This window comes from Echinococcus granulosus, assembly GCF_000524195.1.
Source record: "Echinococcus granulosus chromosome Unknown EG_S00061, whole genome shotgun sequence".
Classification (NCBI taxonomy): Eukaryota; Metazoa; Platyhelminthes; class Cestoda; order Cyclophyllidea; family Taeniidae; genus Echinococcus; species Echinococcus granulosus.
The window spans coordinates 249,701-272,366 of record NW_020170441.1 but is presented as its reverse complement, the minus strand read 5'-3'; the positions used below and the strand labels follow the sequence as shown (position 1 = coordinate 272,366).

Below are 22,666 nucleotides of genomic sequence, written 5' to 3'. Positions count from 1 at the left end.
TGGGTACTGTAGAGAGCTCCATAATGAATGGTTTAGAATCGCACAAGTCCAATGTAGCGTCCCGAGACTTCCATGAAGACGGAAGGAGGCAATACTCGGACAAATTATGTATTCAGCACAGAGAAGGTGTTTGGGCTATTCGCATAACCCGAAGGCCAGCCAACCCGGCGAAGTACAAGAGGGCTAATTCAAAGTACAAAGGTGGCGCCTCACCAATACCGAGGGACAAAGAACCATCGTATCACACTAGTGTTTTATCGCTTGCTAACAGACCTCCTCTAGAATACAATACTAGAGTGGTCGCAAAAGCTAGACTTCCTTTACTATATTTCTGTTACCAGTCTTTGTCGTTCAGCCACCTGCTGCAGATTCCCTTTTTCTCATGTTGTTGAGGTTTGGTATTTGGCTGCAGAAATCATTGGGTTTGCTTGCTGCCAGCAATGTGGCGTCCCAACTCTGCTGAAGATTTAATAAGACTAGGCACTGTGGGATAACATTTACATTATTGACGCACACAAGGGCTGGGGGGCTAATTGCATGCTTCAAAAGCCATGCCACAAAGTATTTGCTTTGTTGTACACATAATTAGACAAAATATCAAGTCGATGCAATCAAGATTTCGGCACTTCGTGCTGCTTTGGTCAATTTCAATGCGATGTGGCTCTCTTACCACATTGTCTTATTTGCCTATGGCATCCAATTTCTAAAAGCTGAACATGACCAACCTACCACTGTATTTTTTTCGATGCCCAATTATGGATGATTCACCATTCGGCCTGTGTAGCCCGAGTGTCAAAACACCTACTTCACAAACTGGTTTGCGCTAGGCAGCGCATATTGGATGGGAGGTTGGGTGTGTGGGTAGGTCTTGCGAGAGTTCTCTCCTACTGAGAGGAGCAATCGGGATAAAAAAACCAATTTTGTCTAACACCTTGCTTATCACGCGAAAATGCATTAAAACAAAGTGCCTATGTAGTACTCACCACGGCAATGCTCTTATAGCTTGTCTTTAAACTCTACAACCAGCGAAACTCCTTCTGAATTCAATGTGTAAACTTCATCAATTATGTCTGATTATTTTCTCCTGACGTCATACTTTATCATTGTTGATGGAAAGCTATCGCGAATCAAACTACGTATTGCCAACCAAATAGCTAAACGTATTCCTCTCACTATTAGAAGCACGTCTTTATCCTCGGGGTGGAATCTATGATGTCTCTTTTTGGTGCTTACGCAGGTTAGAGATCCCATGAGCATTCTAAGCGAAAAAACTCCGGCGGAAACATGGACCATCCCCACATGTTAGTGAGCACCGAATCCGATACAAACCTGTCTAGAGGTCTGGGGTTTCTGATGAGCTCCATAGCAACCCGACTGAAGAAGAAACCCGGCGCACTCTACCTATCAACTTTTCTTGGGATGGACGCTTCCTGTAGGTGCCAGAATACAAGGCTGGAGTGGCCCAACGAAGGTCACAGTTCGGCAAATCACACGTCACGCGGCACGCGAGCCGATCGAGAGACCATCAGGAGCGGCCATAACCGACTCACCCTTCCAACAGAATAAAGCTTGCCACCACCCGTTAGTAAAATACCTAACAAGACGATCTTTCGCCGCAAGTACGGCTCCTTCCCTTCCCCCACCCCCAATACATGCGATACAAAGGCTGGAATGCACCCAGGAGCCATATCCAGCCTCCACCTACAAAACGAAAACAAAAGAGCACCACAACAGCTATCCTCCCCTGCTGAACTTCACCCACACACTTAAAAGAACCAATCCGCGGTCGCGTCGCTAAGCTCCTGATTTTCGCTTCAAAATACAATTCACATCACTTTAGGACAAAAACACTGAGGATCCACCCAACGCCACTGACACGCAGACCCGCCGCAAGCCTTTTGGCCCACGGTGAAACCGCAAATCCGACAATAGCTACCACTCGAATCCGACACATCACTTCTTGGAACATAGAACCAAGGGAGAACACAACCATTGTGAAAAGAAAGGTGGAAATGACAAGCCCCAAAATAATGGCGAAAACCCACAATCGGAGTCAGCTGCGATAGCAACCCAAAGCTTGAATCCGTACAGCCAAAACAAAGCACGAACCCAAAACGAACGTACGATTCTACAAATACAGCGGGCACAGAAAAGGCAACACAACATTATAACTTCACTAGAGCACTACACGAAACTACGGCTAGTTCAACATCTTCATTGGAGGTTGTACATACGTCTACATTCTTTCAGAGCATTAGCAACATACTGACACTGTGAAATATCACCGTTAACGTATGAACATCGTATTAGGTCATCAATGTAGTGTTGACAGGGATTGGCAGCAGGGACGGCCGTTGAGACTTCATCAGGTTGCTGCTGGGCGGAAACAGTTTCTGGCTGCGAACTTCCACCGGTAAGAGCGCTCCCAATAGAATGGCCTACAGCTGAGCCGACAGCCACACCAGCAGCAGTTGCGGCCATTTGCTTGAATAAGCTAGGCTGTTGTGGTGTGGCACCCGACGGCTGAGGTGACGGGGGCGCCGCCGAAGCCGCTGGACGCATTGCCGTTGGGGATCCTCTGGGACCACTGGAAAATCTACAAGGATAAGTTACAGATCAAGAGATCAAGAAACACTAGGAACGAAGATGGAAATCCGCAAAAAACCTTCTCTGCCGAGGCATCAGACCGGCAGTTCCAGTAAGGCAGACCAGGTTATATAAACAAAAGGAACTAAGACAAATGCGTTAAATTTATAGTTGTGGTGCGGTGCATTGTCTAACTTACAAAGAATTATTTTAACACAAAAAGGACTATATTATGTAAATGATGAGCAGGCTCTTAAAAGTAAGATTTTGTCCGTTGCACTGCAAAAAATACAAACAAATGGCACCGTTAGGAAATTTAATTTGTGGGTGATTTCAAATAAAGTTAAAATAAGAGCCTGCTGCAGGTCAATTAGGGCGATATTGCGGAAAGTTCGCTTACAAGGCGATTGTAACAAACGGGATGAAATGAAACACTTCGGTTGTTTAACTCTCGGTTTTGCTAAGATAGATAAGCTGGGATCGCATTACTGCTCTTTCGTCCGGCGGGCTGAACTCCCGATCATGCCAGTAGCCCCATGCCCAACTATACTCCGAATATGCATACTCTGCCCACGTATTCTTCCCTTTTTATTCTCAGAGTAGTCTTAAGTGGCTACAATCGTTGTAACCGGCTCGTATTAATTTAAAAGCTACAGGTAAGTGGCAACTCTTAGTAAACATACACGTATTTCACCAGTGAGCTGTACTTGAGGAAGTGAGAAATCAATGGTATTCCAAATAATGTGTCACGTAGTGCAATATTGGTCAAAGTAGGCTCTGAGTTGTTTGTAATGGTTTGGCAACCTACATAAAAGATAATCATTCTGATTTTTAAGTATCAACAATGCCGAATATTCTAATGTTATTGGGTGCTATATTTTAGCCCTTATCCATTTGGCGAGTCACCCACGTATAGTTTGATCTGAGCTACCTCTTTGTGCAAAATTGCCTAGAAGCACATTTCCATTTCCTAGTGGTTTATAGTATACGCAGTTTGACCTGTGATGCCATTGTTCGCTTAGGCTGAAATGGACGAAAATGATGGTAGTGATGAGGACTATATGTCGGACAAATTCCTGAACCCACCGTATTGACAGACGAGTCACGTTTACTTTTAGAGTAAAGCCTTTGTGTTCAGGTCTTGCATCAAAAAGCACGCGAAAGCGCGTAGCAGAACAATGTATGCAAACGTCGCAGAACAAACATAACGGAAAGCAAATGGATATTAAACGGGAAGAGGGCTTGAAAAGGCGCATTGGAGAAGATAATATCGGCTACAAGTTAATGCTGAAAATGGGCTTCAAGGGAGATGGTGGAATAGGCAAAAAAGGTGAGTTACTCTATTATCATAGAACACCCATTATGTACATAGTTTTGCACTCAGATATTTGAAGCGCTCGTCAGCACATTTGTGAATCGCTACCTATCATTAAGGGTGTCAGTACTTTGAGGAATGTGTGAAATGTTTTTGTGGCCTTAGCCTCTCCCAGATACCCACACCTATCGTTACTGAAATGATTTCCAGCCTCGGATTACTAGTTCTCATTGTTTCTTAAGTAATTCCTCGGGATATACTGGAAGGATTTCAGTAGTTTTCTAAATCCTTTTTGCCCTATGACTCAATTTCACAGCGGAAGGGCGTTCCGAACCGATACCCATTGAAATAATCGATGGGCGCAAAGGTCTTGGTTTGCACAATATTGAAAAGAAACGGAGTGAAGCCATCGCTGCGGCTAGGGAACAGCAGGACATGAAAATGTCTGCTTTTCAGTCTGACTTTCGTGCATCAATGGCTTCAAGATTTCGAATGGAGCGTGCTCAGCGCCAATTAATGGCTGCACGGTCTATTTGCCAGCAGCTTGACATGGCACAGTCTCGGGATCAGCCAGTTGACAAGGAGTTTTGGCCTCCTGATGAAAAAAAGGCGAAGCTGCTGGCTCATTCGGAGCTGATTCGTCGGGAGATTTGTCGTTCGAGTCCTCATGGTAGTCGCAAAAAGAGACGAAGGCGGCAGAATGATGCAGGTAACACGAGGGATTTAGATGAACGCCGCGATGAATGCGACACTGTTCTGGGGATTGAGTCTGATGAGGAAGCGTATTGCGACATTGATGCAGCGCAACATGGGCCTATAGAGTCCAAGGTAAGATTTTTTGGAAAGTTTATTGTTGTTCCACTTCTGCGCTAAGTTCCTCGCCTTCATTTACACAGGTTTTATGTGCTTACTGCTATTTTCTACTGCTAATGGTAGGCTTTGCGAGATATTACTAATGGGTAGCACTATCTTGCTGTAATTGCGATAGTTCTAAGTTCTGGGTTGTCTATTAATATAAGCGTTACACTTTCCAGCCCGACTTGATTTTATCTCGTCTTGCTACCTACCTGAGGGAGTCGCACTTCTACTGCTTCTGGTGTGGTGAACAATACTCGAACAGTTCCAACCTAGAGGCCAAATGTCCTGGGCCTACAGAAGAAGACCATGGATAACACGCTCAGCTCAGCAGGCTCTTTTTATAGTGTACATATAAAAATAAATTCCTGATAGATAATGCAATGAAAACATCTATTAGTGGCTCATTCAATTGCCATTTTCAAACAAATGTTCCTACATGTGGCGAGTGAACGGCGTTCGCCGTGGGACATCAGCCAGCTTGAGCAGTGGACTCGTCGAAGCCCCTGACTGCCTTCTCATCTTTGTGAGAACTGGCGTGTAGTCCCTTCTGGCTCAACAGCGTATTTTGAAGCACAGACTAAGGAGCGACAACGAATGTCGAGAGGCAATCACCAATGCACGAAGGATGGGGTGTTGGGGGGGGGGAGGGAGGGGGAGTGTGCGCTGTACGAGGGAAGGGTATTTGTCCAAGCTCGGCGTCCCGGTGCGTGGGTCCTACGTTTCCTCATTTTCCTGTCACCGCGGTGCTGCGAACGTGTTTTTGCAGAGAAGAGGTCTTGCAGAGTTTTTGGTGACCAATGTGCGGTGTCTGGTGCCTAGATCACAGCTGCACTTAGTTCGCGGGGCAGTGCTTGGGCCACCCGTGTGGCTCGGGGTTGGGCTCACGTGTGCCCAAACAGCAAGCGTGTTGGCGTGATGAGCGCCACGATCCGTCTGTGCAATTTCTGTCAGCGTATCAGCGACCACTTTCAACACTAATGGCAGTTTTGTCCAGACTCGCCTTCTTGGAAGTCACAAAAAGTGGAAGCACTTCAGAGGTCATGTTGGAGGTTGAAAGTACAACCAGCGGAGGATCAAATGTTGGGAGAGTCCAACAAATTAGCAAATCACTCCATAAATATCGTTAATGCAGCTGGCATTATTTGGGATGCACTTGTAGCTAGTTTGCATATATATTCTAAGTACCACCGGAATCATTTAGTCTAGTCGGAGCATTGTTATTTACTAGACTTGTACTAGAGTAGATTAAAGCGTGCGAAATATGAGAATATTTCAATGTTTGGATGTTCATACTCTCCAGTTAGACTTAACCAACTTACAGATTAGATAGATTTGTTAATGGCATACTTACCTTGGGTGGCGAAGAAACTCGCCATTTTTATGAGCAACACCTGTTTGATCAACAGAAATTATTTTAACTTTCAGAAAGTAACATCCAGAGGGAGCCTTTCGTTGTGACTGTTTTGACTAGATAGGTTGGACTGCGGTGTCGTGTCTTGGAGATGCGTTACGTCTGGAGGTGGTTATATTATACTTGTTTCTAAACGGTGAAGCCAAAAAAGTCATGTCACTAACCTTTTCTACTCCGTCTGCATAATTTTGCCTTGTTCATGAAATACGATTGTTGAGGCCAGTGGATGCAATCTACTCAACCATAATCATGCCCATTCAGGTTAGGGATAGATTAATTCAATGAACTACATTTAATGTTGATCAATTTAATGCTTTCCATGGCGATGTTTTGCTTCACATACTAGTCTTTCCTTAGACTACACAGCTTGTATAATATTCTGCTTTGGGTCGCAAAGTCATTTTCATAAATCTGCTAAGGTTTTCCCACAAAATATGATTACCGTCATTTTCATGGCTTGGGTAGTATTCATGCTGCTTAGAAATCTTCTTAGGTATTCAGTTGATTTAATTTAAACCTGCGCAGAGTTGGAATCCTTCTTTGTTTTATTGTTGTAGTCGCACATTTCCTACTAAAGGTTAATTGACGTCGTTTTAGTTGTAATTAACCTATACGTGAGAGTATAACGTGGATGAATTGTATTTTGAATATGAGTTCGACAGTACTTTAATACGGCATACTACAATTTCGATTATAATGTGGTCGATCATGACCATTTAAGTCGCTTCCGTTATTTTCGGGGATTTGTACAAGTTTACACGAAGTGTACTTGTGATAATTCACATGGTGTATTTTTTTCGAAATATTTTACTTATAGACGATACCGACCGAAAAAGATGTAGAGGCCTCTGCTTCAGGAAAACGGCAAACACCCAAGTCAGCAGATGACATGAACGTTGTTGATCGATTTTTCCTTCGATGGGCGATACTGTTCTAAGGGTTATGAATATCCGATCACTGGACCAATTTAATGTGCCCAAAACTATGCGCTTCCACAAGTCCGAAAACGTTACAGAGGGATTATACACGTGAGCTCTCCTTTTTGCGGGAAATTTCTGTTTATTACGCTTGTTAATGTACCCACTTAGAACTAGAAGGCATGTGTATTAATGTGAGTGACAAAAGTACAAAGATTAATTTGTCGTCAAACGACTTCTAATGTCAGATATCTTAGACAATAAAGCGAAGAATTGAAAATAATCCATTTTCAGTCTCGCCTACGCTACTTTACGTGCTTTTCGATGAGAACTCTTAGTGGCAGCCTTGATAGCTGCTCTGGAAGTGGGGTATTACGTGGACCTCTACCGTTACCTAGTACAGGCGAATGCTTGGGCGGTGTCTGAAATCATTGGTTTTCCATCGCAGATATTGTGTCTAGTAGTCCGTCCGCTCATGGTGCTACTCTATTCCAACTCTCCAGACAGTCGTTATAAGCTTCAATTGTGTGGTTCGTTGAGACTGACGGCTACCTAAAATAGGCCTTTGATGAAATTCCGAGTTGTGGCAATTTTCATCGCCTGCAAACAGTCGCTTGTGTGCGCACTTCTGCACTGGTAACGCTGTCAATCTTCCTGGTCTTTTACTCCGGAGCGAAAACAGTATTATTCGCTACCTTTTTTACATTTGCTCGATACGCAGTCACGTTAAATAAATCATTGCCAAAACTTTTTGCTAAAGCTGTCCATCGTTATGCTGATGTAGTGGGGTGTTTTTCTCCCTCAAATGTAATGCAAACTGTTGTTATTTTTTGTCTCGTGGTATCGCAGGAGTAAATTCACCAAAAAACTCAATGTATCCGCACCAGAGCGCTAATTACAACGCTCCAATTTCCTCCAAAATTTAAATTGTATAAAATACGAGCTTTGATTTGCTTTTTTAATTGCTCATTACCTAAATAATAACAAGTAAATACAACCACTGAAAGTATACACACAAGGTGACATTTTTCGTTAAGTTCCTAGTTTATGAAATAAACTGGATGCTCCCATAACAGTTGACAACACTGTGGTGAAAACGTTTCGTATGCTGGCATCTTTTTTCAAAGTTTGCTAACGGTGTGCTATTACCAATTTGGTACCATTCATTTCATTTCGATATTTTTTTTAATAATTCGAGGTTCACAAGGCGTGGCATTGGCTGTCGTGTTAAGCTACATCATGTCAATGTTTGGCTCTCCGCAGTATGCACTGTGCCAGACTGCGGATGTGGAGATCTAGGTTATTGCTTCATACTAATTCCTTCTAAGTACATCTTTTGCAATACTTTTTGACTCAGTTCATGCCAGTCTCTTTTGGCTACTTTAATCGTTCTAGGTGGTTTCCGTGGAGAGGATGCGAGAATACGTCGGCCCCGAACGAGAAGAAAAATCTGCATCTACTGAAAACGCGGTCACTCACCTTCCCTGCCTGAGGGTCCCCTCTGAGTGGCCTTCAAGGAGGTCAATCGCCTTCGAAAATGTGTGTCTTAAATACCCAGATGGAAAAAAGTGGGCGCTATGGGAAATAAACTTTGTCATTAAACCCGGAAGCAAGGTATGCATCAGGTACTTAGTATACTTGATTTCATTCATACGTGCGAAGCAATGTAAATGTGCGTCTTTGCGAATCCCCCCGGTGGGTTTCATGTTACAGACGGAGTTGAGGTTGATCACAGTAGGTTAGTCTGATACTGGAAAGGTTTATTATTATTACTTATTCTATTATTTTATCCAAGTCATGATTGCACTTCCCTACCTATTGAATACTTAATGAGTTTCATTCCCCGCGGCTGTTCATCGGCCGGAATATTAAAATAGGTGGTGAAAAATTTACTTAGACCCTGATCGCTTGAATTCTGAAATACAATTTCGTAGCATTTTTTGTCTCTTGTTACCGTCATTTCTTCTAGATAGTTGGCCAAGAATCTGCTGAATGACTTAATTTTGTTATGGGTAGTCAAACTTGCAGTTTCTTAATTAGAAGAGATTTCATTGCCTTATTGAATCACTTATGTTTATTTGGAGGTAAATGCCGATGTGTTTTGTAAGCTACATCATCCATAAAATTCACATTGGAAACTAGTTTTCTAAAACTCAATTGCCACTTCTTTCTTCACACCTCTGACCTAACCTGGTCTGACGAAGGCTTTGGTCATTAATTTATTTCGAATGACAGTGAAGTGATCTACCGGTACCATTCTGCAATACACTGGAATATTATCTTTGCATTAAATACTCCCATATGAGTTTATCTAATTTTAATTTTTTTGCGGTACTGATGGTCATGTTAAGTGTAATCTACTCATCGCTCGTGAGTTCTTTTATTGGAATACTTAGACATCCGCTTTATTGGAACCACCAACGAAACGTTTTTTTAAGTTAGGATAAACACCAGGTAATAGGTTTCTTGAAATGGAGTTTGGTTAGATTCTCACTTGAGACACTCCTCAAATGTAACACCGAATAAGCGGTCAGTCACACATTCCTTACACATGGAACGCTGGTGCTGTCACTCACAGTGGTATCCTTAAAAGACATTGTCTCTATTATTTACTCTCTTGCCGCTGTCACGTGTTTCTATCACTTGTCTTGTTTCAGGTGGGTGTAATAGGCCGCACAGGGGCAGGTAAAAGCTCCCTCATCGCTCCTCTTCTGCCCCTTTGAGATCCAACGCGGGAGAGTTCTCATCGACGGAGTGCACATATCTCAGGTTCATCTCGCCGAACTGCGTAGCCCCATTTCAATCAAACCTCAAGTAAGTGGGAATCTTCGTCCACAACCCTTGAAGTTGTTTATGCTCCTTTTTCGAGCGTCCATGTGAACACTGGTTCATCGTTGCCTATCTTTCCTCTAAACCGATAATACACCTCTGCCAAAATATTGGAAGGAAAAAGCACCTTTACCGTTTGAAGGTTTGAAGGTGGTGGAGCGTGGTAATGAACTAGTGATTGTGCTACTTTCCTGTTTATAAACCACGTATCCATCCCTTTGTAAAATTCTCAAATTGCATTTGGCTTTCACAAGGTAGTGCTCTACAGTAGTGGTCGCTGATTGCCTAGGCGCTCTCGTGAGCCTACACCCTGCAAGTACGTCACCCCTTGCATCAACAGAACGAGTGAATGACCCACCAAAAGAACTCAAAAACATTTTTATGCATTGACCTCTGGATGATTCAATATTACTTCGCGTCATGTGATCGGATTATAATTGTGGAGCCGCCTGCTACAAAATTTATCTGAAGGTTAATTGAATGATCTTGCTTCCTGTCGGTTCAAATCCTCTACTTTTTTTCGGTACTGCTCGAAGTAACTTGGATCCCGAGGGGGTTTATTCAGATGAGCAGTTGTGGGATGTTCTAAACGTGGTATGCTCACTCTCATCTCTCTAGTTGGCTTCATTTTCTTCTCCTACACATCATATTCTAGTTTGTAATAAAAGATGTGAATTTTTGGAGTCAACTGTTCTAATTTATTCAATTGTTAGTGGTTTTGCAATGATGGTGCTCTACCTTTTTTCTCTCGCTGGCTCGAATGAAGGAAACTTTTAAAAAGTCAGAGAAGGGTTTGAGTAGCGAGATCATCACTGGTGGGTTGAAACTCAGCATCGGTCAGAAGTAACTCTTCTCTCTGGCCAGAGCACTTCTCTGTGGGAACAAAGCCCTCCTAATCAACAGCTATGGCAAATGTCGACCCCAGGTGCGTCCTATTTCCTCCCAACTCTCCTTCCGTGTTAGTCATCCAAAATCGAGCAAACTTCGGGGGTTATAGCCTTCTCCATTGCATAGGTGGCGGCATTGTTACGGCCAGAAAACTCGACGTTCATTGGTTGGCAGCAGTTTAAGGTTTTTTTTTTAAAGGAGGAACGAATGTGTGTCTGTGCTTTCAAGCAGTGCAAGAGAGCAGAATGCTGCGAGAATCGGTTAATTCAAACAGGAACTTTTCAGGCTAAACTTGCATTAGCGGAAGCCATATTTATTCCTCGACACGATCTCCTGATATAGTTATGCATCCACCGGAGCGTTTAACTAGTATATGTTAAGCACCTTGATATAGAAATGTTTGTCAGTGTAGTTGAACCATCCAAGGCTAATCTGTCTAGATATCCAGCGTGTGCTAAATTTTAAAGATTGTTCTGTTCACCGTTCCCACAAAAAGACGCTCCCTGGAGCAACTTTGAGACTGATTGTGTAACAGTTATCTAGGGTCAGACGTTTCATGCGCTGAATGCTCACAGGAATGACCGCTTTGCTGTAGTTTGAGAAATACTACTTTGGGGATAATCACCGACGGACGTACGGCCGTCTTTGAAGTGCCTGTAGCATTCAATCAAATATCTTACCATGTCTGTGTCCCGACAGCGTTCTGTGCTTGAAGTCTTCTGCAGGTTCGAATAACTAGGGGTTCTCCATACCTTTGTTCAGAGGAAGTTTCATCATCACGCCATTTCATGCATACGTTGCCATTATTGATTGCCAGCCTGATTAGCGGTGTCTGGACCAGTCCAAGTGTGCAATGAATATTAGCATTGGGTGAATCTTTCCACCTATCATCTCATGCAGTACCACCACGGTGACATCCCTTTTATAGATATAAAATTAGAGGTCACTGAATTAAATACCCCTTGTACCTTGTTTTATGCCATTGTGTTAACTATTTGCCTTAATTGACTTCTACCCGCATAGAACGGACGCTTCGGTGAAGACAATCCGTGCGAACTTTGCTTCTAACACAGTGCTGATAATTGCCCACAGGCTCCATAATATAATGGATTTGGACGAGGTGATGGTGATGGAAGGCGGCCGCTTAATCGAACGTGCTGCATCCTATGCCCTCTCGGACCCAGCGGGAGCTGTCGAAGCGCTTCGGCGCAGTGGCATCGCCTCGGTAGAGATGGAAGGAGAGGCGTACACTGCTGTTCGCGCCATCGGTAGCGACGCTTTTGCAGCTATTCTGCAGTAGACGGGAGAGGAGATGGCCGCTTGATTTTGTACAGCAGCGATACGTTTAATTATTTATTTTAACGCTTTAAATATATGTTGATGCTTATGCTCCACTGTTAAACAATCGTTTTACTCGGATGGATATCTGGAATCCATAGGCAATGTTTTTATGATACGATTAGTCGATTTGTTTTTCTTAATTCTCAAAAAGGATTGGAAACACTTTAGATTATCACGAGTGAGGATCGCTTCAGTTTAAGGTGCGCAAAATTGCTGCTGTAAGATGACGACTGGCAGGAATCATGGGTGCGGTCATTGCGTGAGATATCATGGCATTCGAAGGTATGCAGAAGATTCGTCTTTGAATGTGCTGGAGCACTTCCCTTGAGACATATGTGCTTAACTCCTGACGAGATTGACCATTCTTCCATCAATTTCTTGATTTGCGGTTTTATGTTCCCTTAGAAATCTGCCTGTATTCACCTCTCATTACCGCTTAGTGCAACAGATTAAATTGTTTTTCGACACGACCTAAATTGCACACAGTGGAACAAGGGGTGGGGAGCCATTATTCATTCGGGCAAGATTTTTAAGATTGTGGGGTGTAACCTTACCATAGGGCCTTCCGGAGTCTACCATGGATTTTACCGCAAAAAGTTACATTTGGAGGCTTTATTGGTACTATTTGAAGCAGATTACATCCATTGTTATGGGAAAACAGATAAATTGGTTTCCAAAGGCACAGATGTTCAATGCCAGCTTCAGATATCGGTCGGGAGCCAAGCATTCTTGATGGAACGGTAGCTACTCTAATGCAGACAGTTTAAATTCATATCAATAACTGGATTTTGTGGTTGCATGGAAGTGTGGAAGTGGTACTTTGTACCCTAAGACATGATTTTTTGCTCCCTCGTGTGATAGTCGCAGGGTGGCCGGCAGTGCTTTGCCTGTTCCCCGAATCTCTGATGGTACTCACAGAGGAGTAGACGTTGTGGTGGCGCCCGTGGTCTCCGACTTGTACTACGTCTTCTGGACCTGCCGGATTTCTGCTGCCATGTCTGTCGCTGTTGCTGGGACACCATCTCCCCGAAAGCCGCCTCCAGAGCCTCGCCCTCCATCTTCATGGCCATCATTCGATCAGCCATTTGCACTAGCTGGTCCACCGTCGCGGTCTCCTTTACCGGCTCTAGTACAGAGCGGACTGTTGGGGGGAGGAATGGCACGATCATCTCTTTCAACGCCGTCTCGTCTGCATCTACAGCCTTCTCATAGAGGGCGTGACGGATGCGGTGCACAATGGCCGAGGGTACTTCGTTCCGCGCACTTCGCCACTGTGCTGTGTGACTGCGCTGAATGAGGCCCGCCTTAAGGCGGTCATAGGGCCGTATGGGGTCCGGATTGAGGATGAGGTCGCTGAGCAGACTCAAGTCCTCTGGTTTTAACAGAGCCAGGACGCAGCTGTAGCGAGCATGCTGGTTATGAATGCCGTAGGCTGCGAATTGTGCCTCACAGGCGGCGAACCAGAGCTGGACTTGGTCAGGCCAGAAGGCAGGGAGTAGGATGCGCGTGGGTGCTAGGTTCTGCATTGCACGAGTGAAGCGCTCTCTGCGGGCCAGCTGGTTGATGAGTAAAAGTGAGGGCTGTCAGGTTGTTCCACGTGCTCGCAATGGCCTTCCCCTTCCTGAGTGCATTTCTCCCGCGTTTCTGTACGTATGCGGGTCGCGCATTTTGCTGGTTGAAGTAGGCGTTACAAATATCGCCGAACTCAAGCGCCTAAAGGTGGATTCTTGGGTAGAAACCGTTTGACTACCTTGAAGTAACAACTGCATGCATCCGCAAGTCTACGTACTTTGTTTATTTACCCAACTCCTCTGTGCTTTGGATATTTTCGAAAGTTCTTGAGACGGAGCCTTGTTTGGCTTGTCCAGAACGTCTTTTCCTAAAGGCTCAAAAATGTCAACTCTTTGAAATGTGGTAATTTGATACAAATTTAGGTCAAAACAACGTTTGCATTGCAATGCGCGGAGAAGGAGAGTTATTCAGTGACTTATTTTATTTTATGTATAAAACTCTATTGCTCCTTGGCAATTTACTGAGAAAAATGCATTTTTTCTGTAAAATTGCTCCTCACCAAGTAAGTGGTGCATCATCCTTTATTGGGTCAGTATGGAATACTCAGGGTATTCGGATCGTTTGGGTCCATCACGTATACCTTGTTTGGAAGTGGACAAAGAACAGACGAGAGGTGATAGGGTGAACCCTGCTGCCCATCGGAAATAGCGGTTGGTTTGAGGTTACCTGAACGTCCGTTTGGAGGGAAGAGGCATTTCTCGGTGCTTGAAGTCGTTCAAACAAGCGGGATGAGTCAGTGGGCGCGTGCGTACGTCTAGTTGGCCAGTTTTTGCCCTCCTCGGCCGTGTGGAATTCATAAAGCAAAAGTTAGAAAAGTTCAGACAACACAGCTTCAGTCGTTATGGAAGTAATTATTACTCACGCCCTATTGTATTCGAGTCTGCGATAGTATGCGAAACTTGAAATGAGAGGGCTCAGTATCTGCTTGAAACACCACGCCCCCAACATTGTGTTTTTACTTTTACTTAAAGGAATGTGTAGCATAAAATTATTGCCTCAAAATCTGGTTAACAAAATAGAGGGCATTCGTGCTTGAACTCTACGTCAAAATAGTCGAGTTCTGTAATCCGGTTCAACAATCACGGATTCGGTGGATTGAGTTAACTCAGCATTACAAGCATTCATTTTATATCCTATCAACCGGATACGTGTGGGCGCTTATCACATCCTCCAACGACAAATCCTTGTCAGTTAATTTTTGCTGCTTTTTCACCACCGCAGAAGGGATTACAAAGTGGGAACACAAAAATCTTAATCTCAGTGTAGTACAATCCCATCAATTCATTTGTCTTAAGACGTTATATTTGTAACGCTATTCATAGCAATAATGTAACGCCCCGAGACTTACCTGAAGACGAAAGAAGATACAATGCTCAGAGGGAAAATGTACTGTCGACGCACAGAAGGGGTTGGGGCTACTGACATGGCCCCGAGACCAGTCTACCTGGCGTAGGTACAATGGCGGAGACCCAAAGTAGTTTCTTTACCAGAACCAAGAGTTAGCCAACCAACGTATTCTATTAAATGTCATCTGCTTCTAACCTTGTTACTATTTTCACTAACCTGTTGTCAGTAGTATGCGTGCGATCTCGGTTCACCAAAGCACGGTGTTTTTCCTGTCAATTCGAATTGCGCGTCCCACTGATCCGCGCCATCCCCTTAGGACCGAAGTATGGGTGACCTTTTTTCATTGATAAAACTATTCCAATAAATGGAAATGCGGCTGACATCGGTCTTGGTTGGGACTCATGTGCCAGCAGCACTTTCACGACCTCAGGCTACAGGAATAATGCTATGCACAACGTAAACACGCACACACGTAGCCAAGACGTCACATATCACAGTCAGGAGTGTGTGGTTTATGCATGAATGATCACACATAGGTATTTTCGGTCAAGAGGACGGGTCACAAACTAAGCAGCAGAGAAATGCGTTAGGTGTATTTGACAGCTTATATCATACATCTCCTGGAAGGTTCGAGAACGTCTGGCTAGAGTTTAATACATTTTTTACCTTTAACCTTAGTGTTTACCCGTTAGGTAGTGTTTTCTTCCCTTCCTCATTCCCGTATCTGCTGCTATTTTATTTTAGGCACACGACTTCCACTCATGTCTATTTTTTATACCCGGAGTAACTGTTAGCCAGGCCAAGCGATTGATCAGATTCAGCAGCGATGGAGCAAGACAGTCATCCGCCTACTGTCAGCGCATTGTTTTCGTCTGCCACATCGTACTAAAATGACCCATTATAAACGTGGACTTTGTAAGTCGGTAGCTGAGTCATCAGCACGGCTGATCCATATTCAGGCAAGGAATCAGGCACGGTTGCATAATGCTGTGGTGGTTAGTCGGCACTTGACAGAAATGCACAAATTCGTTCTATACAACGCTATGGGCAGAGAAATGCATAAGATCCAAATTTGCGTATTTAAGATCCAAAAGGAACTTTATTATTAATTTGTAACGAGTACGTTCCTAGAACCATTTAATAATTGCTCCTAATTAATGCCTCCAAGAGTGCCGAGGAAAAGTTTTAATTTTGCGGGGTATTATTAGCAAATTTTTTTCATCATGGCATACAACCCTTCGGACAAATTAAGTTCACGACGAATGCTAAGTGGTCGTATTAATAACTACTCAAAGAAATAGAAGTATCTAAAAGGTTAAACAATCTGAAAATAAGTGAAACTATAAGCAAAAGATGATTCCTACATTCCTCTACACGGACGAGCACCATGTACCTAATAGAGACATGCCTAAGTTTACTTACCGTCGTCTGTTTGCAACAGCCTCTGAAATATCGACCAAACCCACTGTAACGGGATAAAGACTCCGCCTATCCGCAGGACTAGAACACCCAAACCATGTAATAACTCGCCCGAAATAAAAAAACCGGCCTCAACTTAAGGCCATTAGCACTGTCCACGCGGGCCTGGATCAAGACTGCATCACGCCAAATAATCAGCCTCCTACTCAACGTTTTTGAGTTACTACTTCTCAATTTGTGACGCTCGATTACCGCAATCTCCCTACGCTGAGTTGTGCCACCTCCCCCCAACCTTGTGAACTTAGACACTTCGATAATCAAATCTGTTACATATGTCAAATAGAAGCAGAAGTCAACCGCTACAATGAGTAACTAGTGTAACAGAGATTTAGTAAAAGACTTGCATTACGTAACAGCCAAATGATACGATATTTATATTCTAAATAAAGAGAAAAGAAACAGTGGGATGCATGATGGGAAGAGAGGCAGCAGAAGTGGCGCAGTGAGGCACGATATGTACAGTGGGGAGAGCGAAGAGATATGCCTCATGTAATGAGAGCGGAGGGAGGAGGAGGAGGTGGGTGGGGGGGGAAGTGGACCGCTGATTAGGTAACGAGAGGTGGTCGTTGACTTACGCCGCTCCCGATCAGCCGGGACGGCAGCTTCCGAAACACGTGATGTGACAGAGAATGGTGGAGGATGCAAAGCAACACTGGTTACGGACTCCTGATTTGTCAAACGAAGGGCAGCAGCTGCAGATGCATTGTGAGCGGCTAGGGCCTCGGAAAGCTCTATTAGCTTCAGATGGGTCGTGATCGGAGGTTGCGTCGATGTGTCGTCCAGGCCGGCTCCACTTACAATCGATGACGTCTAAATGACGTAATATTCCCTTTATGTGCATAAAAACAACCGTGCAATGCGCACGCAAATACGGATATCAGCCTACCACACTCGTACTACATCCCGAAGATCCCATGTGAGCAAGATGTCGGAAATCCGTAGGAGGACCTATCGCGTGTCTATCTATTTTGTGCTCCTAAGGATCTATGTTACAATATAAAAAGTACTGATGGGTCCTCATTTGAAATACAGCAAGAAAATAATGCACCCCCCTGTCCGCTTGAACACAGTTTCGACCGTAACATGGAGCTTGGATCAGCAGACCATCAATGATGGGACCAAATTGGAAGGTGGCATTACGTAAAAAGCGGCACGACAATCACACATTCAAACAAAAAACGGTAAGTGCATAAACAAATTAGCGCACAGCTAAAAGTTTTCATAAATTATGAAAAACATTTGTTGCGCACTTAAAAAAGACTGTTTCAAGGACCGCTAAAAGAAGAGGAACATAATTTAAAGGATTCTTCATTAGCAAAAATTAAAAGACGACTTGCATTTTTTTATCAAGCAAAACTACAAAATTGTTTTCGTCTTAAACTCTTGCATTTTTTTGTGTTAACATGGCCCAGCAGATGACCAAACATTAAATTAACAAAAAATAGCATTTGCATATGCCTAGCAAGGAATATGATGTTCCGGATGTAACACTCTAAGACCTAAAAGCGAAAAATAGGGTTTGAGCAGAGTATACACCGTGGACATAGAGAAACACTTGAGACTACTGGCATGACTCGGAAGTCCCCCACTCAATCAGCGTACAATTGTAATACGAGAGTGGTTTGGCCTTTAGGTATTAGTTAGGTGCCACTTTTAAGCTTCGAATTGGCCTTCTTGTACCTTGCCAGGTGTGCTGGCCTTTGGGATATGCCACTAGTCTAAAACCCTTCTCTGTGCTGAATATATATTTTGCCCGAGTATTGTGTCCTCTTCCGTATTCAGCGAAGTTATGGGGCGCTACACAATAGTGGAGCCTTAGAGTGACCCGATACCAAAACTATGAGCTAAGTAAATAATTCATTGCCGTAGTAGCCTAACGGATAGCTGATGTGTTGAAAAATATATGCTGAAATTTCTTCCGTGCGTGCAATTAACTCCTTGAATGCATATTTAACGCATTTTAAGCCTAGTATTTGTTTTTTTCTATGAAGTGCGAATTAGCACATTAGGTACATTAGTGACAAATCTTTTCGTTTTAAAAATTTACCTGAGCCAACTCTAAAATTCAGTATGCTTGGCAAATTATTTAGCACACAAGTATTGAGTGCAGCCTAACAGAAAATTCATAATAAAATAATTTTTATAGTGTTGTTAACAATGCTTAGTTTGATGTTCTTAAATATTTTGAGGTCATCGAAGACATTTGTTTTATTAGTGTTTTCCAACTCCGTCTTCTTGAATTTGCTCACACTTTACCGCACCCCTTGTGTTTCTTTTGCACTTTCTCCTTATTTGATTCTGGATTTAGCTGTTGTGTTCGTTATTTACAACAGTCTGGTAGTTTACTTTTTTCGTGTTTTTTTGGGTTACTTTCGTGGCTTCACTATTTATAATCTCGGCTTGAATTTAGCCGTACTGCTTTTTATAACGTTTCGCTCGCTAGCAAAATCGTTTTATGTGTTTTTTTTAGTTTTTATTTTCTTTTCACCTTTAAGTTTTAATGCTTTTTGTGTTATTTTGTGCCTATATAAGTATATAACGTGCTTGGGTGAATTTTACTTTCGTGCTTGTAGTTGGCAGTGTATATTCTCCCTCCAAGCTGGAATTTTTATGGATACATTTATTGAGCTATCTTTTGAAGGCAGTTCAGATGATGAAGAAGACGGTGTTGATGTGCAAGATAACTACTTTCCTGCAACAGGAGACGCATTTGATTCGGGACAAATATATTTACCTAATGTTCCGATAAAGGTACAAATAACCCAGGTGTATTGGACAAGTAAATTTAACTATTTACGGGACCGTGTCCGAAGTCCAAGTTTTTCACAACACATAGTTGATGACGCAACAATTGCAAGTGAAGAACCGGCGTCAGTTGCAGCTTCAGGCAAGGTTCCTAGCCGTTATGAAATTACCGTGCACCATGAACCATATGAGTGGAAAATCATGAAAACATACAACGATATTTTCGCTTTACACAGAGAAATTGCTTTTGATCAAGTTAAACTGCGCGTTAGACGGGCCACGTGAGTGTGCTGAATGAAATATAGTTAACGCTGCACTTTTTACACTTTATTCCTATAGTTGACCACTGGTATGGCGCTTTATGCATACTTGATCCTTCATAGTTGAGTTATGTGTTCTGATTAATGGTCTTTGTTTTTATGGTTAGGAAGTCAAGCAATGACTGGTTTATCTGCATGTTCGCAGCGTTAGGTTTTTAATAGATGGATGCACAATGACCTTTGCAGGAAAGCGTTTTTTTAAAGTAGTCTAATTAATGTGCTTGATTCCTGAGCGCAAACTTTGGATTATCTAGAAGGACGGTGAGATCGCGTTTTCAAAATGCACCACCGGCGGAGGCGCTTAAGAAACGACGACTCTCTGCCTTTCCTAAGCGATGGATCCTCACTGTTCCCGAAGAGGGTATGGCGCACCGCACAAAACTGTTGGAGGAGTATCTCCAATCTATTGTTGACTGTAAACCGCTTCGCTATCTGGAAGGTGTAGTAAGTTATTTGCACAGGCTGTTCTCTCGCCTATTCACTGCTCCACTTTAATATCAGTCGCCCCTTCATATTTGTTGACATACGATCGACTTGTTGGCATTTTATGCAATTGCTAAATTTATGTCCATTCGCCTTGCTCATCTTATATTGCATTTCCATTTCCCCGTTTATTGGGTCCAGTGTCTGCTCTCAACCCTTTTAAGTATTTGTTGTTCGCTAATGTATCTAGTACATACGTTCTTATTCCTTTTTAATCACTCGTTGCCATGGTTGGTATGGCCATATCATTCACTATTTTTCCTATAATTATGCCAGATGAATTTTTTCGAAGTATCGCCGATCACATTTCGCCTGCGACTGGGCACTTCTAAATTCAAGGAGGGAACAATTATGAAGATTCCTAAGCCCGGAAAATTGGCACTTCCAATGACTGCGTTTTGTGTGTACGAGTGTGCTTGGCAAACCAGGTATGTGATCGTTATTTCATGAACAGCTTCACTCACTTAGTGCGTATTTGTTTTTATGTTCAGTCATAACTCTCCTTTGAGACACTCCGGTTTTGAATGGTGTTTGCCCTCACAAAGTACATGTAGATACACCTATTAAATTCACCTCATTTAGCGCCTTAATGGCAAATATGAGGCTACACGGCTCCCAATGTAGTTAAGTGTGCATTCAGTCGACCTTAGAAATTTAAAACTTTGGAAACTGTGTAATCCGTTACTTAATTGGGCTCTCATTATTGCGCTTTCGTGTGTGATCACCAAGATCACTCCTTTATTATTTACACAGTCTCCCCTTTCTCTCTCTGGGTCCACCAGTACCCATTTTGGCATAGTTCGGTGCTGACAAATGTTGTGGGAGTTCGGTCGAATTCGTCCGAATCTTCTTTATCCTATGATTACTTGCAGTTACTCTAACTTCTAGATGCATGTGCTTCCCCATGCTTTTCTCCTATAAAGTGGTCTTGGCGCCCATCCTTGAAAGCCCACACTACTGACTAAATTGAAGTTATACTTTACGTACTGCGCACAGTGTAATCAATCACAATGGTTACTGGGACGTGGAACATCGCTGCTACATTTAGGCTCAAATGCATTTTATCTCAACCTACGAAATGTGTGCATACCCACTCCTCAAACTTCGAGGCCGGAGTAACTTTTGTGGCGAAAAGGCAGTATAGGAAGCCTTTTTTGCCTCACTATGATCATTTTGATGGGCTCGGCCATTTTCAATATGCGTTTCCGGAAAAAGCGAATGATGGATGAAATGTACTTGCTGTGGACCATCAAGCATTCAGTATTTGCATGTATTCGTCATTGAGCCTTGCTTGGTCTAGGGACAATGAAGTTTTACCAGTGGTAGGCAGGGTTTCACCACCCTCTTTCAAATCCCCTAACTTTTTACTAACTGTGCTACTGATATCGTCTTTGTTTGTTGAGCATATTTGTGACCACTGCAATAGAATGCTTCCTCAGATACTGAGTACTATGAAAGACATTTAGGCGTTAACTGTGCCAGAGATTTGTCGATAATCCTGACCAATGATTTATCTTGACAGTGAAGATATCATGAGTTATGGCTAAGGACACAATTGGTCTCGTCTTGGTGACTGATATGCACCCATGCTCCAAATCATCCTTATATGCCTATTACTTATCCATCTGTCACTATAAAGCTGTAATTAATTGAGACGACATTTTCCCTCTAAAATGGGAACAAAATATACCCATTCATCACGTTTTTTTGGGAATGTTACCCATTTATTATTTGATGGTGCCGTATCGACGTATTGAGACGCATTTGTATTTTCACTCACCACTCTACGATTGGTCTGCTGATTCTGTTGAGACCTCTCTCCATGAGGTGCCCTTTTTAAAAAATCGTCCTATCCCCTATTAATTTCCACCTTTTCCTTCATTTCTTGACTATCTTTTGAAGTGTCTTACCGCTCAAAGTGCATTGCGCTCGAAGTAGGGATTGAAAAACTTAATGCTCCTGTCCTCGAGGGTAAAATGGAGCGTGTTCAGCACTCATTTTCTAAGGTAATCTGTAAAGTGGGTTAAAAGTGAATTGCCTTTTGAACCCCATTGAATGAAGCCTCAGCGGTTTTGGAGAGTTTTGAGGAGGGCAATTTAAGCTTAATACGAAGGGCTTCTAGTTGCTTTGGCTTTACCTCAATCATTCCACATTATGACATTGAAAATTCACTAAGCAAGCCAACCAACAAGGCTGAAGTGGCATCAGCGTGCGTCACAGTAAGTCCTTTTCACCTGAATTCATATGACTAAAGGCTCATAATATCTTACTTTAATGGCATAGTACATCATAGCTCCTCAAATGCCAATAATGTTTCTGACGTTTGGTGCACGCACGTACAAGTGATTGTCAGATTCCTATTCTTGGGTTTATAAGGTTTATGCGTCCAAATTTTGACTGAATTATCATTTTTCAAGCACATCTTTTGTATTTTACTTATAGTTGTTTTTAACGGCAAACAATGGGTGCATCAGTTTCGTGCAGGATGACTGAATCAGTGTGTATCACGATGTCGCATTTCTGACTCAACCCTAGTCCTAGCCTCAATTTGCCGTGTGCTCTGCTTCTCTAAGTC

At 43.0% G+C, this 22,666-nt stretch overlaps 5 protein-coding genes across 5 annotated transcripts in view; 3 read left to right on the top strand and 2 right to left on the bottom strand. All coding sequences in view use genetic code 11, as the record gives it.

The window, feature by feature from the left end:
* Nucleotides 1-2,214: 2,214 nt before the first annotated feature.
* On the bottom strand, nucleotides 2,215-2,562 carry EGR_06668 (Coiled-coil-helix-coiled-coil-helix domain-containing protein; the record flags this gene model as incomplete). The annotated part of the gene is made up of 1 exon (XM_024495917.1): nucleotides 2,215-2,562. The coding sequence occupies one exon, from the start codon at nucleotides 2,560-2,562 to the stop codon at nucleotides 2,215-2,217; it is 348 nt and encodes a 115-aa protein (XP_024349683.1).
* Nucleotides 2,563-3,768: 1,206 nt separating this feature from the next.
* Nucleotides 3,769-5,073, top strand: EGR_06667 (Coiled-coil domain-containing protein 75; the record flags this gene model as incomplete). Its single annotated transcript, XM_024495916.1, has 3 exons — nucleotides 3,769-3,916; nucleotides 4,218-4,729; nucleotides 4,936-5,073. The coding sequence occupies 3 exons, from the start codon at nucleotides 3,769-3,771 to the stop codon at nucleotides 5,071-5,073; spliced, it is 798 nt and encodes a 265-aa protein (XP_024349682.1).
* Nucleotides 5,074-5,195: 122 nt separating this feature from the next.
* On the top strand, nucleotides 5,196-12,104 carry EGR_06666 (Canalicular multispecific organic anion transporter; the record flags this gene model as incomplete). Its single annotated transcript, XM_024495915.1, has 5 exons — nucleotides 5,196-5,282; nucleotides 8,483-8,701; nucleotides 9,758-9,901; nucleotides 10,683-10,759; nucleotides 11,828-12,104. 5 exons carry the CDS (start codon nucleotides 5,196-5,198, stop codon nucleotides 12,102-12,104), a joined length of 804 nt encoding a protein of 267 aa, XP_024349681.1.
* Nucleotides 12,105-12,616: 512 nt separating this feature from the next.
* On the bottom strand, nucleotides 12,617-17,459 carry EGR_06665 (gag-pol polyprotein; the record flags this gene model as incomplete). Its single annotated transcript, XM_024495914.1, has 6 exons — nucleotides 12,617-12,717; nucleotides 13,062-13,701; nucleotides 14,298-14,421; nucleotides 16,487-16,564; nucleotides 17,004-17,353; nucleotides 17,430-17,459. The coding sequence occupies 6 exons, from the start codon at nucleotides 17,457-17,459 to the stop codon at nucleotides 12,617-12,619; spliced, it is 1,323 nt and encodes a 440-aa protein (XP_024349680.1).
* Nucleotides 17,460-18,112: 653 nt separating this feature from the next.
* The window catches only part of EGR_06664 (Phospholipase D2), a gene marked incomplete at both ends in the record, with an annotated part of 28,561 nt that continues 24,007 nt past the window's right edge, over nucleotides 18,113-22,666 (top strand). Inside the window, 4 exons of the mRNA XM_024495913.1 lie at nucleotides 18,113-18,141; nucleotides 19,117-19,569; nucleotides 19,863-20,052; nucleotides 20,368-20,519. Coding sequence (XP_024349679.1) covers nucleotides 18,113-18,141; nucleotides 19,117-19,569; nucleotides 19,863-20,052; nucleotides 20,368-20,519 — 824 coding nt within the window. The remainder of the gene's footprint in view (nucleotides 18,142-19,116; nucleotides 19,570-19,862; nucleotides 20,053-20,367; nucleotides 20,520-22,666) is intronic.